Source organism: Biomphalaria glabrata, chromosome 2 (assembly GCF_947242115.1).
Source record: "Biomphalaria glabrata chromosome 2, xgBioGlab47.1, whole genome shotgun sequence".
NCBI lineage: Eukaryota > Metazoa > Mollusca > Gastropoda > Planorbidae > Biomphalaria > Biomphalaria glabrata.
Window position 1 is genome coordinate 13,794,978 of NC_074712.1, and position 19,576 is coordinate 13,814,553.

At 32.7% G+C, this 19,576-nt stretch overlaps 2 protein-coding genes across 7 annotated transcripts in view; both read left to right on the forward strand.

The window, feature by feature from the left end:
• LOC106078643 (uncharacterized) overlaps nt 1–14,728 on the forward strand; it is a 107,054-nt gene extending 92,326 nt beyond the window's left edge. For all 5 annotated transcript variants that reach the window (XM_056019209.1, XM_056019208.1, XM_056019211.1 and 2 more), the window contains exons 26-33: nt 2,231–2,350; nt 3,199–3,274; nt 4,564–4,687; nt 5,227–5,312; nt 5,800–5,896; nt 7,925–8,018; nt 8,104–8,214; nt 8,615–14,728. In XM_056019209.1, coding sequence (XP_055875184.1) covers nt 2,231–2,350; nt 3,199–3,274; nt 4,564–4,687; nt 5,227–5,312; nt 5,800–5,896; nt 7,925–8,018; nt 8,104–8,214; nt 8,615–8,993 — 1,087 coding nt within the window. In that variant the 3' untranslated portion in view covers nt 8,994–14,728. The remainder of the gene's footprint in view (nt 1–2,230; nt 2,351–3,198; nt 3,275–4,563; nt 4,688–5,226; nt 5,313–5,799; nt 5,897–7,924; nt 8,019–8,103; nt 8,215–8,614) is intronic.
• The window catches only part of LOC106069139 (G patch domain and ankyrin repeat-containing protein 1 homolog), a 153,598-nt gene that overhangs the window by 129,834 nt on the left and 4,188 nt on the right, over nt 1–19,576 (forward strand). Inside the window, exon 1 of one of the 2 annotated variants that reach the window (XM_013228743.2) lies at nt 17,605–17,784. The exons of the other annotated variant lie outside the window; for it this stretch is intronic. The gene's annotated coding sequence lies outside the window, so the exon portion shown is untranslated. Of the gene's footprint in view, nt 1–17,604; nt 17,785–19,576 lie in introns of those variants that run through there. 2 annotated transcript variants of the gene reach the window in all.

Below are 19,576 nucleotides of genomic sequence, written 5' to 3' on the forward strand. Positions count from 1 at the left end.
GGTTCGTGCCCTGGTCAGGACTGTCCTTTAATTCGCTATATTGTATTCGTTATTTTCATAAAAAAAACAAATTGGCTCCTGATGCTGACTTTATGTAACATGTAGGCATCCTTCACTCTCACCGCACTTAGCTGTGAACTTCTAACATTCTTCAAAGTAAATCTAAGACTAGTTACTTGATTCATTTAGTTTAAACATAATTATGTATGTATCTGAAGCTTTCACTAGTAATTGGTGGATAAAGTCTTGGTTTTTAGTAACATTATGTGGGCAAGATTATTGTTCTAAGATAATTGGCTGAATAGTATCATGGTCTTAGTAACATTGTGTGGATGAGGTCTTGTGTTTAGTAATATTGGCTTGATATCGTCATTGTCTTAGTAACATTGGGTGGATGAGGTCTTGGTTTTAGTAACATTGGGTGGATGAGGTCTTGGTTTTAGTAACATTGGGTGGATGAGGTCTTGTGTTTAGTAATATTGGCTTGATATCGCCATTGTCTTAGTAACATTGGGTGGATGAGGTCTTGGTTTTAGTAACATTGGGTGGATGAGGTCTTGGTTTTAGTAACATTGGGTGGATGAGGTCTTGGTTTTAGTAACATTGGGTGGATGAGGTCTTGGTTTTAGTAACATTGGGTGGATGAGGTCTTGTGTTTAGTAATATTGGCTTGATATCGTCATTGTCTTAGTAACATTGGGTGGATGAGGTCTTGGTTTTAGTAACATTAGGGTGGATGAGGTCTTGGTTTTAGTAATATTGGGTGGATGAGGTCTTGGTTTTAGTAACGTTGGGTGGATGAGGTCTTGGTTTTAGTAACATTGGGTGGATCAGGTCTTGGTTTTAGTAACATTGGGTGGATCAGGTCTTGGTTTTAGTAACATTGGGTGGATGAGGTCTTGTGTTTAGTAATATTGGCTGGATATCGTCATTGTCTTAGTAACGTTGGGTGGATGATGTCTTGGTTTAAGTAACATTAGGTGGATGAGGTCTTGTGTTTAGTAATATTGGCTGGATATCGTCATTGTCTTAGTAACGTTGGGTGGATGATGTCTTGGTTTTAGTAACATTGGGTGGATCAGGTCTTGGTTTCAGTAACATTGGGTGGATCAGGTCTTGGTTTTAGTAACATTGGGTGGATCAGGTCTTGGTTTTAGTAACATTGGGTGGATCAGGTCTTGGTTTTAGTAACATTGGGTGAATGAGGTCTTGGTTTTAGTAACATTGGGTGGATGAGGTCTTGGTTTTAGTAACATTGGGTGGATGAGGTCTTGGTTTTAGTAACATTGGGTGGATGAGGTCTTGGTTTTAGTAACGTTGGGTGGGTGAGGTCTTGGTTTTAGTAACGTTGGGTGGGTGAGGTCTTGGTTTTAGTAACATTGGGTTGATAACATCATGGTTCTAGTAACATTGGGTGGATCAGGTCTTGGTTTTAGTAACATTGGGTGGATCAGGTCTTGGTTTTAGTAACGTTGGGTGGGTGAGGTCTTGGTTTTAGTAACGTTGGGTGGGTGAGGTCTTGGTTTTAGTAACATTGGGTGGATCAGGTCTTGGTTTTAGTAACATTGGGTGGATCAGGTCTTGGTTTTAGTAACGTTGTGTGGGTGAGGTCTTAGTTTTAGTAACATTGGGTTTATCAGGTCTTGGTTTTAGTAACATTGGTTGGATGAGGTCTTGGTTTTAGTAACATTGGCTGGATGAGGTCTTGGTTGGTTTATTTAATATTTTAATTCATTCTGTGTCCACCAATGGGTTAGACGTTGAAAGGGGGAGGATGTAATTGTGCTTGCCATTTTTTTATTAACACACACGTGGTTCTTCAACCTATTGTGTTTGAAGTTGGCTGTACACTCTAAATTTAGAAACATTTTCAACTGTTAAAACATGGCAGCAAGGATTTTAATTTAATTTAAGGTTTACGGAGTTTAGATTATTCTCATTACATATATCAATTGAGATTGAAGTTGAGACACCAGATGTGCAATTTTTACTTTTTCTTTCAAGTCTTACATTATACATTGATTTCATTTATTTGAAGCATTAAAATATTTATATATTTTTAAAGAGATAGACATCTCCATTTATGCTTTTTGGATTGAATTCACATTTACATGAGTTAGTTAAAAATTGGTTGACTAGAAACTAGTTAATGTTTCTATGAAATGTTTATTAATTTATAGGATTTATTTAGTATTGCACTAACCTATATTTCAATGTTTTATTTTCATAGAAATTTTGTTGAGCAGTGCTTCAAACCATTCTCTGCTGCACTGAGTGACCAAGGAGTCTATCACAAACTGTGTAAAGAACTCAATTCCTTCCTTGCTGAACTCAACAGTAAAGTCTCTGAGTAAGTTTGCTTCAAATGATATCTACTAAATCAGCCTGGTTTGGTTAGCTGCCTGGTCGTGTGGTATACACACTGGACTGTCATGTTGATGGTCCTGAGTTCAATTTCGAACTCTGCCCACCTCCGTCCCCCGCTATCATGCCAGAGGTTTGGGCTAGGATGTAGTAATCTTCTATTCAGAAGGAACATCCTGAATCATGTCAAACAAGATGACCGAGGGTGGAGGGGTTCATCAAAATGTTTCTGCATTAAGTTATCAGCTTATCTTACTGTGTATCTTATATATTACAGACGTTACTTCAAAAAAGAAGATAATAATGTCCTAAGCATTTCATGTGTCAATCTAGTCGTGCTAGTTAATCACTGACTTAAACTCTGCCAAGTCGTTGGTTTTCCTGGCTGATTCAGGCAACCCATTCCATTCTCTAAAGGCACTGGGAAAGAAAAAGCACTTGTAAAATTTGTTATAGCATATGGAATAAGAAATGTTTCTCTATCTTTGTGTTATTCTGAGTATTTTATTAGTTTTTTTTTATCTTTTTGTAAATTATGGTTCAATGTATTATGTATTATAGTTACTTTACTTTTTATTCTTCTGTCCTGAAGTGTCTCTAAGTTGACTGATTTTATTGATGGTGTAACGTGATCATAAACTTAGTTGTGTATTAAACATAGACTTATTTCTTATGTTATCAAAATATAGTTAGTCTTTCTTTTCTTTTTGTTTCACTGATTATCCAAATATAATGTATATTTATGTAGAACATAAATGTTTAATTTGTTAAGACTGTAACTCAGATAAAACTGTGAATCCATTTTTAAAATAGTTTTAATTTATTTGGCTTTAGCCGAGAAGGAAAGCTGAACACAGGACTTAATTCAGAACTACAGCGTAGAATTAAACTTCCTGAGTCTGATCTTAAGGTGAGCTATGAGCTAGTTTTTAACATTTAATACCATGCATTTTTTTTTTCGTTTTCTAACAGTGTAAAATGATTATTAATAAATTAGGAGTTACATTTTACTTTTTGTTTAATCTCATTCATTTCCCATCAGTGCTGAAGTCATGCTCAGAAAGCTGTTCACATCTCTGCTTAGCTACCAACCTGGCAGCTCCACAATAGTCTTTTTTTAAAATCTTCAATAGCTTTTCAGTTAAACACTTCACATATCCAGAGGTTCTTTCCAGTTTATTTTTCCCCAGGGGCATCAGTTTAGTAGCTGTTACTAGAATCTCATTTTGAGTACTGGTTATTAACAATATCATCCATCCAAAAATTTTTTTTTGGTCCATTTTTTAAAATGTTATACATTTAATTACTATAGTTAAGATTTTTATGATTGATTGTCCAGTATGACTTGTGGCATTAAACTTAGTAAGTTCTTAAATTGTAATATGTAATATAGAACTAAGACAGAGTGTCTCAGGAGGATAGAACTAGTGTAAGACAGAGTGTCACAGGAAGATAGAACTAGTGTAAGACAGAGTGTCTCAGGAGGATAGAACTAGTGTAAGACAGAGTGTCACAGGAAGATAGAACTAGTGTGAGACAGAGTGTCACAGGAAGAGAACTAGTGTGAGACAGAGTGTCACAGGAAGATAGAACTAGTGTAAGACAGAGTGTCACAGGAAGATAGAACTAGTGTGAGACAGAGTGTCACAGGAAGATAGAACTAGTGTAAGACAGAGTGTCACAGGAAGATAGAACTAGTGTAAGACAGAGTGTCTCAGGAGGATAGAACTAGTGTAAGACAGAGTGTCACAGGAAGATAGAACTAGTGTAAGACAGAGTGTCACAGGGAGATAGAACTAGTGTAAGACAGAGTGTCACAGGAAGATAGGACTAGTGTAAGACTGAGTGTCACAGGGAGTGTTTGGTTGTTTCTACTTGAATGTAAGTTCACATTCAAAAATGATAATACAGGAACACTGTCAAAAAAATAAAAACTTAAAATTTAATTAGAATTTTAAGTGTAACATAACACTGTCACAATTGATTTTTGAAATAGGATGAATCAGTTGTAAGAACTGTGCATGTTCTATAACAAACATTGTTAAACTTTGCTCCCTCTAGTTTTATCTGCCACATACAAACATACGCAGACTTAGAATATGAATTAAATTTATTTAACACCATTGCCTCTCATTTAAAATATAAACTACATTTGATTATACTACCGGTACTGTAACTATGATTATTTTTTGTTCTCAGCTAACCTTAGCCTACACTGCCAAGCTGCTGGAAGAATTCTACCCTGATCATGTGATAGCTCGCTCTGGCGTCAGTGAGGAACAGTTCTGGGAGAAACTAGATCTGGAGTTTAGGGACTGGAGAGGTACAATCATTGCTTTATTTTTTTTCTTAGTTCTTTTTTTACAAACTTTATTTCTATACAAAATTGTTTTCTCATAATTTTATAACAAACAATATTTTTTTTATAATTTAAAAAAATGTGTATGATGTATAATATTAATTGATAAATCTTTGTCTTCTTTCTAATCTCTAGCTAGTGTCACTTGCACATACACACTCACACCTTGTAAAAAACAATAGCCCACAGAACAAAGTTTGCTAAGTGGATTTCTAGTTTTAAACAACATATTGGTTCACTGCTTCACTTGAACACAGCTTTGATTCTCCAGAGGTGTAGAACTTTGAAAGAAGCAGGATTCTAGGGCACATCTCTGGCCATTTAATACTTTTTGTTAATCCTGAAGTTGAATTCTAGACCTTCTGGTTAAAATTATAATTGTACAGTCCACCTTATAATAAACCATGATGGTCTAAACTTACACTTTGAATAATTTAGTTCATATTAGAATCTTTAATTATGTGGGTTTATTATTTTTTTTTTTTTATGATTCTTCCTTTTAGGCTTTGCTGCTGCCAAACTGAAAGAGATTTTTGCAGCTTCTTTCTTGGTGCCTTTAGAAGAGACAGACAATTATTTTCATTTAAAGGTAAACTTTATCTACTTAGTTAACAGTTCTTGGAATTGATACCCAAGCAGTAAAGTGCTTGACTTGCAAACTCAGAGGCCACAAGTTCAAATCCAGATAAGGACTGGAATTTTGAACTCCAGAAGTTTTTGTTGTCCCTTAGTCCACACAACCAGGGCCGGTCTTAGGCCACTGCAACCTATGCGGCCGCAGTGGGGCCCACACTTTCATCGGTCCCGTGCTAATTCTTGGTGTAAATTATTAAATTAAACTATTTTAACTTATTATTAAAGGGTTCCTCAAATTCTCCTGAAATAAATAAAAAAGTCATGAAAATCTTCTGAAATTATTGAAATCTTCTGAAAACTCATGCACATAGCCTTAAAATAAGACACAATTTTCATATTGGGGTGTCATTCAGTAAGGAAAACGAAAATCCTACTCTCGATTTAAAAAAACGGCATTGTCAGCTTTTATTTAATAAAAAAATTTTTGTTATCATAATAAGGTCAATCACATGAACATCAAGCGCTATGCTGAGATGTTGTCCTCTGCTAACTTTCATGATGACCTGGACATGGTAGTAGAACTGCACACACCTGAAGGTCAGTATCACAGACCTTGAACTTTTCAAATTTCTGTATTCTTTTACATTGTAGCACTAAAATGACATTAAGAAGTGCTCTGTGTGACTGCTTGTTGTTGGCTGTTTTATCAAGAAAGCTGCAATATGCAAGTATTTGGTTGTACAATTAACTCTTTCAGTGTGGGGATACTCTCAGGGAGTAACTTTGCTAGCACTGGTGAGTGCAGAAGTTGAAGAGAGCTTGGAGTTAATTTATAGGCAAGTTGCACAGATGTATGAAGATCTAAAGCTAGCTAGAGGTGTATCAAAGTCTGGGAAGTGTCTCATCAATCAATAATTCAGTTGATATTTTACTTTCAGAATGTTTCTTTGTGTGTTATTATTTTTAAAAGACGTTATTCTATTACTTTGACTGCCTTCAACTAATCATGGCTAGCTATCTGGTGCTACTCAACAATTAATAACTGCTTATTATTCCTAGTCATCTAGATCTAGATCCTTTGATTTCACTCTGAGCTAACTATGCTACAGAATATGTAGAATTAGAATTAACTAGAGATGAGAATCATACCCATCTTTAATGTTCAGGTTTGGTTCAGTTACATTTAAGTTCAAGTTCCCTTCAGTTCAATAATGAGTATTGGTTTGGTTCTGTTTGGTCAGATCTAAAGTTTGTGTTCAGTTCAATGTTATTAAATTAGGAAATAGCCAAACTAATTACATGCAATAAGGTTCAATTCAATTTATTACTTAAAACAACAGAACTTGAAACATTACATAAATAAAGATAAAACACAAAGTACTAGCTATTACAACTTGAAACATTAAAATTACAGTTTTATCAGTTTAATATTCAGGGCTGCATGTTGTATCCTAGAAATGTCCATCATTTCTAATTTTCAGGGTTTAGCCTAATGGATACGCTACCCTCCTCAATGTGACATTCTGGTGGAAACGATTGTTAGAGGAAGTGATTAGGCTAAATGAGTAGCTACACAAGACTCATGTTGGGTGTGTCTAAGGGAATGTGAGAACTTTCCCATTGCATATTGTGGAGTTGAAAGAGAGCTTCCTCATCCCTGTTGGTAACCCAGGTGCAGTTCCTCAATGGATTGTTAGCTTGGTAAACTGTAAGAAAATAGCTGGTGAGGTCCCAGTGTGCTCGGCCTTCGGACATGTATTCTAGTCAATGTGCCCGAAGTGTCTGACACATTGGAAATAGCAGTATTTATATAGACATTGACTTGGACCTTTGTTCAACCAGGCTTGCAAGCCTAAGGTTGAAAGAGTTCAACTCTTTTGGCAATCAAATGGGTTTAGTCTAGTCCTTTTATTGCTCATTGTCACTCCACACAGTGAAAACACCTTTTCACTGGCAGTACAAAATGTAACAACTCACACAACAATTTTCATTAACATTGTTTAGTTGCTCAAATTTGTCTGTTTTGACATGACAACAATTGCCAAAGATTTGTTTGTCTTTGCTTCTACCGCTAATCCAGTTTTAGACTCAGTAAACTCAAATAATGCAGTATACTTGCTTATAGGGCAATAATTGGTGTTAATGTGATATAAAATGTATTTTAAGGGTGTGCTCATTACAAAATTTGTGATATTGGCAATCTTGATTAGTTCATTTAAGGTAAGGACAGTTTGTTCGGTTCAGTTCGTACCGATCAGTTTTAAGTTGACGTGAGGTTCTGTCTTAGGTTAGGTTTGAGTTTGATTTGTTCAGTTTGGGTGCTGTTCGTTTCCCATCTCTAGAATTAATACAGAGAAAATCATTTGATAGATATGAATATTTTGAGATGAAATATATTCTCACAAATTAACATATTCAAATTTTTTCAGTTTCCCTTGCATACCAGCCACTTTATTCTAGTCAAGTCTTATACTTACATATAATCTTATCAGGGCTCATGAAGTCTAGCTCTCAGCAATTTTCTATCAGTAAAAGGTTGTAAAAATGCTTGTTACGGGTCCTAGTTTTACTGAATTAACAAATGTGAAAATGATTATATGTTTTATTTTTCTATTTCAATATCAGGGGAAATAACTGGTCAGCCACCTTACCTTGAAGTTGGTTTCTTCGATCCAAGCCAGAAGCACCATGTCAACACTCTACAATCTTTGAGTATAAAGTAGGGAAATGTTCTCGTATAACTCTGTTGCAATATTAATAGATATTCCTTTTGTAATCTTATAATATTTATTTATTTATTCCAGAGGCCGTAGATGTAGGGGAGGTCATGGAGACAATCTGACAGAATTTGACAAACTAGAAATGGCTCTCCCCATCCCACACCCTGCTTACATTGCCATTGCCATTTACAACAGGTAGCCAGTGATTTGTTTCAACACAAATGTTTGTCATCTTTTTCAACATCCGTCTAATCTTTATTTTAATTGTATTCAATCACTTAGTCTTAGTTCCCATTGAAATATGAACTGTGCCATTGTTTTTCTATATAAATCAAGAGTCTAAATCAAAATACATCTCTATATCTATCAGTTTAAATGTAAAAAATAGTGTTTTGAGACTAGTTCTAGCAGTCATTGTTAAAATTTTAAGACATTGTGAAAATGCTGGTAACATATTAAAGAATCAATTTTTTAAAGGCTTTTGTGCCAAGATTGCTTCTTATTTGTAATACATACAACTTTTATTGTCAAATTAAATTTCTTATCAACAATATAGCTATGAATTATATAAATTAATGCTGCTACTATCTTGCAGAGAAAATGACTCAGAGCCCATTGACCTCAATGACATCAACTGTCACAGAATAGTCCGTGCCACCAAAGATGTCCCATACATAGACTTGAATGAGCTGAGCAGCATCGATCCGTCCAACACTGAGCTCAGCACTCCTGACAACGCCACTTGCAAGTCTGTGACCATCACTTCCCATCTAGCCATCCAGGAGAGGTCCTTCTCTGATGAAGCTGTCTGCAAGCTGTCTCCCCAGGCTCAAACACCAAAATCTGAGGATGGTGCGGCTCCTTTCCCTGAGTCAGATGCAGCACGGGAGAAAACAGCTAAGACAGTATACTATGAAGTGGAAAAGGACACTAGCTGTGTCTTAAATGTTTCAGACGACCAAAATGACCTTTAACAATAGACTAGTTAATAGGTTAATACCAACGTTTCTATTTTTTTGTTTCCCTGAGATTCTCGAGCTGTGTTCATTCATAGAATGGTTCACATTTTAATATAAAAGCTGACTTAAAGTTTTCAACTCACAATTTGGTATAAATCATTTTGATTCAAAACATTCTAAAATTGTGAAGATCTATTGTATTTTTTTAAAGTCTTAATGGTTTTTGTATCATTATTGGTTTAGACCCATTGTTTTAATTTGAAGTGCAATTTGATTGTAATGTATGTTAAATGTGAATGTTTCATTCTAAATGTGATCTGGTTGACCTTGATCTTGTTGCAAATACACTCCCTATATCTTATTAGATATTTTTTGTTTTGTTCCATTATTGTGTGCCTGCCTACTTGCTGAAGGTTGTGATCTTTTCAAAATATGACTCAAACTTTGTTCCAAGCTCTTGTAAGAATTTTTTTTTTTAGTTTTTATTTTTTTGTTTATTTTTATATATTGGAAGAGCAGTCCATTTTTTATTTTGCTACATGTGTCAACAATATTGCCTTCTAGATGGGAGAGTTTTGATGTAACTTAGTTACATGAGAGCAAATAATGTAAATATTTTAGAATCAAAATATTTCTGAGTTGGTTTGTATTTCTACTACAAATTTACTGTTTATGTTTTTTTCTTTTAATATCAACATATTTTGTTTGATTTGTTAAAACTATTTCTTGTTGTGTAACTAAAGATATTACTTTTGCTAGTAGTATATACTTCTACTCATACATTTTGTTTCCTTTTATTTGATCATACTTTTTAATATGCTTATAAAGAGGACTGGTTCATTCTATTGGTATTTCAGGTTGAAAACTATATATTCATCTCTTTGAAAAAAATTGCCCATAGTCTAGTCTGCAACATAGTCATTTACTGAAAGAATACTATTTACACAGGTACATTGTACATTTTCATATACAGGTATTGAGTGTATGTGAAGGCTTAGAGTAATGATGTTTTTTTCTAATTTTATAGCCTATGGTGTAAACGATTCACAGCAAAAACTTTTATTTTTGTTTAATTGTTTAAAAACAAAAACTCCCACACCCTAACAAGATGTAGTACTGTACAGAATGATACTAAGAATATTTATTTGTTAACACATCATTCGATATAAATACTGTCAACATAATGCTCACTTACTTCCCAGGAAGGTTTTACATTTCATGAATTAATGTTGATGAAACTTCTATTAAGATATTTATCAGTTGAGCAAGTGCTTTGACCTCTTGCTCTGTGATCTTGTTAGAGTTTGGAGCACTGATCATTCCTGTATTCAGTGGGTGGAAAAAATGATGCTATCAAAGCAAAAATGTAATGACCAAGCACTTTGATGGGAGGGCTGTTTCCCTACTTCTGATAAAAGTAAAAGTTTCGCAGAGTTCAATAAGAAACTTCAAATTGTTCTATCCTGGGTGTTAGACATCAGGAAAACTAATATTTAATTTAAAGGTCATATCCCTAGTGTTTATAGTACATTTGGTGTGAGCGTGCAAGAAATAAATGGCTTAGAAGAGAGTGCATGAAATCAGTATTTTTATTTTTTATACTTGAAATATAAAATCAGACATTGATTAAAAAATTTATGTTTTATGCAAACAAAAGTAGAGATAGTACTACACCTACCATTCTAGTTGGTGCTTGCATTCAAATAAGTTATCTTTACACCACAGTTCAATTTTTATGTAGATTTATCTCCATGTCCAACCTTTTGAACTCTTCTAAAAATTTACAACCAAACATTGTGGTCCATGTAATTTTGTGAATACAACCTTTGACCTTTGTACATTTCTATTTGTTTGATGACAAAGATTGTGTCTCTATATGTGCAGACTTTCTATAAATTTTTCCTATACATCTATTTGCTATAGTCATTATTTTAAATTGTTTTAATTTTGTTTAATTTTATTTATAAGTCATTCTAATCATCAGCTTAATCAATATATCTATTTATGAACATTTTATTTGTGGAAGCCCCTCTCCCTCCCACCGAAAAGTTTGTATTTATGGCTGTATGTGGTTGGCAAGCTTTACTAATAATCAAAGAAGCTAAAATTGTACATATTTGTGTGAAAGACAATTTTTATCTCATCTAATAACATTTCTTCCTAGTTTTTTTCAATTTCTGTCCAGACAGTCCTTCCCTGTGTCAGTATAGTTTGCAGACACAAAAATGAAAAATGAAGTTGTTATTTTTGCATTTGGATTGTTTTTTTTAAATTATCATTTTATTATTCTCTTTTGTTTTCACTTCTAAATCTCCTGGTTACTTGTAGCACTAGAGTTCTTTAGTAATTAAGACAAGCACAATAGCAACAAAAAACATTAGCCAAAAGCTTAACATCAACTTGTTTTCCTTGTAATGTTAAAACTTGGAAAATGCTCCCCTCTCATACAAATGAATTGGTGTAATTTTGTTCTTCAGTTATTCCTGAATGTGAATTCCATGTTGATGACCGTTCATTTTCTATGAGCATTTAAAAAATTTGGCTATCACTTGTATTCAATTTGACTATGAATAATAGAAATAAATGTGTTTTTTGTATATTCAGTTGACAACTGAGCATATCCGCTGTAACAAAGAATAAAATCTACTTTTGGCAAATACCTTGAGACACAAAATATCTCTTTTAATAGAAAAGTTTATGATAGAAATTAATGTTTGTTTAATATAAAAGTTACAATAATATTTTATGAATAAAAAAAAAAATAGCAATAAAATGACTGTACATATTTTCATATACTATCACTTTTTTTTTTAATAAAAAAAATGTATTTATTTTTTTATCTTCTTTGTATACAAGTCTCCCACACAAAAATGAACAACTAATTCTTACTTCAAATATAATCTAACTGGATTCTTTCATTGAAGGTCTTGTTAACTTTCCTCTTCACAACCAGCACCTAGGCTGCAAGGGTTGTTACCCATGACATTAGACTGCTATCTTGCTGTGTCATTAACAAGCACTCATATCTGTTTCATTAATAACTATGCTCTGGAGAAGGAAATAAAATTCTTTCACTTTTTTTTTCAGTGCACACTACACTATCATGTGACACCAGCCTTTGTTTTTAATGCAATCAGTATTTCTTTTGTGTTTATTTGTATTAAAATTTTGTTTGGATGTGGCCCATTGATTTGTTTTCTTAGCATAAATTGTATAATAGTTAGTTTCTACTTGCAAATTAATAACAATATACTTGAAGGCTAAAATGCATACAAATAGTTTAAGACCCAAGTGTATTATCTGGTTAGGCAATGTTAACTTCTAATTAAGAATGCTATTATAATGTCAGCATAGAGGAATATCTATTAGTAGAGATGCTACTTAAGTTGTATATTTGTCAGCTAATTACCATTGTAGATACTTAGAAATTGTAGACATACTTACATATAATATTTTAAGGTGGAAACACAACTCACACTTGTAACAGGTTTTCTAATATAATTTTTTTTATTTTTGCAATGCACTAAAATTGCACCTGATGTTTTAGTCTCCTTGTTTGTTATTCTGTATATTTGATATTCATTTTGATATAAATTTATTGTTTGTGTTATATACTTGGGTTTTTTTTTTCTTTATAGACACTAGTTTTATTGTACATTTTGTTTTAAAAGGAAGAAAGTACTGCATTTCTTTATAATGATATACTAATATACTGCATTGCACTGTTTGGTTACTTCTTGTATGCCTTACACACAATGCATAGCTTACTTCATTTTTTTCTTTAGCTTTAGCTCAGCCTACAGATTGTCTGCATTAATACCAAGTACACATTTAATTTAGATTTTGTAATTTCACATTAAGGCTTTATGTTGATATTGCTTAGCTATGAGGATATTTAGTTGAGTTGTTTTTTTAGTTTATTTTTTCTTACTTACTGGGAGTTTTTGTTTTAAAAGGAAGAAACAAGTAATTATTTATGTTAATTTCCACCTCTATGTTACTATAGCTTATATATATTTTTATATTATTCAAATTAAATTTTGATACAAATAGGCCTACTATATTGATACAAATTAAAAAAAAAACAACTGAAAACTTTGAAAAAAATATTGAAATCCTGCCTACCATTATCTCTTCCCCTCTTGAGTAATTGAGCATAATAATGTTCTTTTAGAAGTGACATCTTCCATAAACAAGATTTTTTTTTATAAATTTTGCATTCAAAAGATTTAAATTGTTAAATTAATGATTATCAAAAATAATAATTATTATAGCATGTAAAATATAATTTAAACAATGCAAAAATGTTTTGTAACTTTTAATTGTGGTTACATTTTGTAGAAATGGAAATATGAATATTTAAATATTAATTTTATTAATGATTTCAAATTGTCATTTATACAGACTCATTCAACAAGCAGCTGTCTACAACTGTGCTTCAATGAGCAATTCTGCATGAATTAGTGCTTAATATAGTTATTGCATGCAAACTGGGATAACTCTTAGCATTCAGCCTTGCTTTGAACTATTGTTTTTTTTAAATTTATTTTGAATAATTTTTTATTTGATTTTTTGTGCATGTATCAGGCACAAATAAAATAATATGTATAATAGCTGTAATATGTAGAATATAAAACTTGGACTGTATGAATGTAAGAGATGAGTTCAACACCAAAACAAATTGAATGCAACTTGGTATTTGATTCATTGATAGTTGTGGAGTTAGCTATTCACCTTATATCTTTAGGATTAGACTATTCCTACAAAAAATGTGTTGTTTTGTTTTCTTTTTAACTATTTTACAGTTGTTTGATTTGTCTTGCTTTAAAACTTTGTTATAATTGTTAATTAATTTTATTATTTACAGATGTTAGTTATAATTTTAAATTTAAGTTTTGTTTTTCTATCAAATGTAAGAAATTGCATTTTTTTTTTTTTTTTTTTTTTTGAGAATATATACAATGTTTGTCTTATAAATGTGCACGTTTTCAAACTAATTTCTAGTGTTATACCCTTTTAAATTTATCAGCCTTTCTGATAGTTTGACCATTGCTTTCTTTCCAGTTTTGCTATGAAACACAAAAGATTGATGAATGTTTGAAACTTGTGTAAATAGATTAGGTAATTGAATTGGTCAAGTTATACAGTTTTATGACCAAATCTTATTCATTTTTGATGTACACATATGATATTAAGCACATTGTTATGAAGGGTAGATTTTATCAGCTCAGCTCACATAATGTCGGATTCCAAAATTATTTTTTTGCTCAGACAATTTACAAATTTAATTTAAGAGTACTTTAAAAAATTATTTGAATTAAGAACTTCATGGTTGTTGTTTTTTTAATGATCTATTGTAATCATAGATATTAGTTTGATTGGTTTGTTTTTGAAACAGTTGTTATTCAGTTTCAATTTCAACATTTTGATGTATAGATGAAATATAGATTTAAAACTTAATGTTCAGAATATTATGTCAAAAACTTCAAGATGAAATTGACATTTTGGTATCAAAACAAATGCTTATCATGTGAGCTTTTCATGGAAGATGTTTTTTTGTGTTGTTTTTTTCTCCAAAATTACTTAATAAAGTGAAAAATAAAATAAAAAGCAATGGCCATTAGTAAAAATATTCTGGGTGATCTATTAGTTTTGTTTTATAAGTTTGTAGTTTTAAATCTCCACTGCTGTTTTTGTGTGCTTTGAGTATTTTTTGTACCTTTGAATCTAATAAAACTTTGTCACAACTATTTCATTGTTCTTTAATCTGTCTATTCGCTTAACAATGAAAATCAATGTCTACAAATGTCAATGTCACCACACTTTTGTATGACTTTGAGACCTTTGTGTTCTATAGGAGGCTTCCGTCAAAGATGCCTTTGCAACACTGCAACACAATGGGCATTTGCTGGCAAGACCTCACAACCATGTTCTACGCCTAGAGGCTGGTATGGACAGTATAGCTAGCTACTGCCAGAGACGATCTTTTTAGCGAGCTTAAAGAGGGCGCAATAACAGAGGTGCCCCCCGAAACGCCATAAAGTTCAAATCATGTCATAGAAAAGGTCAGCTGGCAGCAGCTAGATTACCTCTGAAAAAGACAGCTGGAGAGCTCTGACGAAGGTCGCGGGACACTGTCATGTCTTAAAATTTAGTTTACTAAAGTGTCCAGGTATTAAAAGTAATATTAATTGCAATGTGTGTGTGTGTTATAATTAATTTATAATTTTTTATTACTTCTAGTCCCGAGATCAACCCAACAGACACACCATACACACCCAGTTGTACATAAACTAATAAACGATGTGTATGATGATTTAAATAAAACTATAAATTTAATTCAGTGAGATTTATACAAAGAAATGACATACGACCAATAGTAATGATAAATGAATACAATTACATATAGTATGATATGAGAAATTACTAAATCATAGTTTAGTTCCATTAACTACTGAATTATTATTTCAAATACAATGATAACCTCCTTGTAATATTGTCCTCCCAATATTTCATTTCAAGACAAAGATTCTGTAAGAAGATTTACATTTATTGGTATTTACTTGTGTAGCAGGCAGTAGTTACGTCGTATAGCTCTACCGTCTCTGGCCATCACCTAAATTAAAATGTAACCTAACACTAATAGTCCAATATTTAAACTACATGCTTACATATTACTTCCTAATGTGTCTTAAAACGAATAGATATTAATTTATCCCGTGCTTTTAGGAATGTGCGCTTATAATACTGTTTCTAATTCAGTCACAAGAAGCACTGGCACTTGATTTCCAACATCAATTCGGTCCAACATTAAAAGCCGTGTTTATGCCATCTCCCATTTATCTCGAGCCTGTCTATAGGCCCCTATAGTTCCTTAAGCTATGTCTACATCAGTCTCTAATGTTTGTGCTTTCACCCAGACTGCTATAACATTAGATAAATTGTTATGCTCCAATCAAGAGTTATAACACACATGCGAGTCCGCACAACTTTACAGATGCTCTTGAAAGAACTGGATATCGCTGTAGTAAACCGTAAAACGTTTATTTACAGGGAAAATGGTTGTCGAGTCTTCTACTCAAAGCGTCTCTATTCTGCCCTCCCTTAAACCCGGCACTGCTGCGATAGCTTACAATCAAAGCAAAAGCTCCTGCCTGCTAACTCTGGTCTGAATAGATCCAACGTGAACATTACCTATATGATTTTATAGTCTTAGACTTTAAACAAAGAGACAGCAACATTATGTGTTTCTTTTCATGCTCATACCGACGATGGACGAACAAAGATAGACTTGAATAAGAAATAGAACTGTCTAGAATTAATCTTGTTTTAAGAAGCACACATAACTGAAATTGGGTTACATAATGCCAACATTTCGTACAACAAAGTAGCGCTGACAAAATGGTGTCTTTAAAATAGCGCCGAGGAAAAAAAAAGCGCGCACTGTATCTAATATCAAATATGCCTTGATCTAAAACTCATATTTATCTGGAGGCAGCAGAGGTTTGAATTCTGAGTTTTCCTTCTCCCTCGGGCAGGAGGGACTCGTTAGCTTTAGGTGGCAACCAACCTTTGTCCTACACGCTAAGCTTTTAAACATTATCACCGATAGCACCTCGGAGGTGGGGAGGGGCGGCTGGGGGCGCGAGACAGCGGGTAGATTGGTCATGAGGCCATAATCTCCAAAATCTCCAAAAGCACTAACTCAGATTTAACAATATCTGTTTCAGAAGAGAAAAGAAATAAAATAGATTCTAGAACCAACATGTTAGACACATGCAGATCTAGGTATTGTAAAAGACTGAATCATTTATTTCGAAAACAAAATGCTGCACATATTAAAATGACTGGTTATTGACACTAAGTCCTGGGTTCAATTCCCATACTAAACAATTTTTGTTAAGGACAAATGAAATATAAATGTTTTCTTGGAGGTTCAGCGAATGCCGATTTAAATTATTCTGACAGCGGACTCAGGCGGTGGTTGATTTTGAAACCAATACGGTGCAATGCCACACACTCACATCGTATGACCTCAAAACCATCCATTCGTAAATTTGTTTGTTTGTTTGTTTTTTCTTTTCTAGCGGTGGTTGATTTTGAAACCAAAACGTGCAATGCCCGCACATTCACATCGTATGACCTCAAAACCATCCATTCGAATTACTTTTTTTTTTTTTTTAAAGGTACAATCTTTACATTGGAATGTCTTTACATTTAGATTACTCATTTTTGTAACACAGTAAATTTGTCTTATTGGCTGGAGGGGGGCCCACCAAGATGTTCTTGAACCCGGGCCCACGGGTACCTTGCTACGCCACTGATTTTAAGTTTGTGTTTCCACACAAACTGTCTTTGTAACCTTGTTAACTTTATTTCAGTGGAAGCACTACATGTTAAGTTGCTTCCTAGCAGAAGTTAATTGATTTGAAGGTGTAAAAAACTAGCTTAAAGTTAGATCTAGTTACTCAGAATTCAGAGGGAGGCACATTCACATCGTATGACCTCAAAACCATCCATTCGAATTAATTATTTTTTTTTTAAAAAGGTACAATGCTGAAGATAGGCGAAATTATTATTAAACATAGAAAATGAAATTTTAACTGGAGATCTAGATTAGATTTAGATATCTATTATAATCTATGTGTTGACGACGACTGTTCATGGATTAACTAGACTGATTACCGACTCTAGACTCTATAGAGTTAGAGTATCTAGAATCTAACTATTCTATAGATCTATGTATCCGTACACAGTAGTATTATACGGTATAGAGATCAATTGGAGAAGTACCTTAACTAATGAGGTTAGTATAGTAATAAGTAATAGTAATTATAGTATAATAGTCAGTATACTGAGTATCTAATTAAAATTAAAGTAATTATTAATTAATAGACAGTATGAATATAATATTATTAATATTAGTATATATTAGTATAATAATTTATAATAGACAGTATTAACAGTATAGTGATAGTGACTATAGTCATTATAGTGTCTATACTCTAAGACTATAGTCAGTCCATTGGACATTGGTTTCATTGGATGCTAGGTAGGAGTAGGAGCTTCTGCATTCACTGAACTATATTTCAGTTGTTTGGTTTTATCAACATTGAACATATGATGATATGCCACAGAAAACTGTGATCGACATGTCAATTGTGGTTGTTGATTTTTTTAATCGAGAACTAGATATACTATGATATAGTAATGATATAGGCTACGCCTGAAGGTCCTTATGAACTTCTATGTTGGATGTTTCTTGTTTTGTATAGTATCTAAATTGAACAGAAGGCGAGAAGGGAAAGCCAAGCATAGAAAAACTGTATGCTGGAAATGATTAACGTTTAAAGGAATCAGCGAGAAACATGCTGTACCACAATATCATTCAATATATGCCAATAAAAGGCAAAAGAAAATATGTCACTTTCTGTTGAGAAGGCAGGATGCTGCAAAATAAAATCACTACCTATGCCTCAATCACAAGAGCCTGCAAAAAGGAAAAATGATAATCAAGAAGGAAACATCACAAGATGGTATTTTAAGTTATTAATGAAAGATTAAGAAAGATTTTAAAATAAAAGCGTGACATTGATTTACTATTTTGATGAAAGCGGGACATACAGTCGAAAGTAGGATTGCCCCACATAAGTCAGGGCGTCTGGTCACCTTAAATAAATTAATCTAGATTAAATTGATAATTATAAAATCAATTTAATAATTATATATTTAATATATATATATATATATATATAGATATAGATCTATAATAAATGTGTATGTATTATAGACATTGTATTATAGATCATAGATCTTACGTCAAATTTAATTGTAAACTGCTAGCTTTAGATGTAGTTAAATGTAGTACTAGGCTAAGCTGTAGCGCTGAGACTAGATTATAATATTAATAGATCTACTCTATAGTCAAGACCAGAGGTTCTCAGTCTTTTTAGCTCGGTGACCCCAACCATAAAATAATATTCTAAAGTTACTGCTCTTTTGATAATGAAAAGAAAAATCATAATAAAGATATCTCTGATAAGTATTGAAGCATTCCCAAAGCTTTATAAATGTTTAATTACGAAATAATATGAAAATATTTTGTCTCAAATATATATATATATATATATATATATATATATATATATATATATATATATATATATATATATAATATCTGCTTATAATTAAATTTCAATAAAATTTCATTTAATTTTTTGATGACTACCATTTATTTTTTTTCTATTGAGTTTCCCATATTCATGCATATAATGTGACTATTTGAAAAGCTTGGTTGAAAGAAAGATAGTACACTGCTTCAATACTATTGTGATAGCCAGTGTATACAAGACAATGTGGATGTGAAAGTTGAGCTTGTTTCTTCTGTTTCGTAAGGTCCAAAATTTTCTCTTGGCAGCCTTTGCACAGCGAATCTCAACTTTTCATCTACAGTAATTATATCTAAAATTTATTTCCTAAAAATGCATTTTTCTTGCCAAGTAGCAAAGTCAGAAACCAGTGCTTCTATTTTTAAAACTTTTGGCTGTTTCTCGCTCAAAGAAAAGAATAGCAAGTGAATTCAGCCTGCTTTGTGTCAT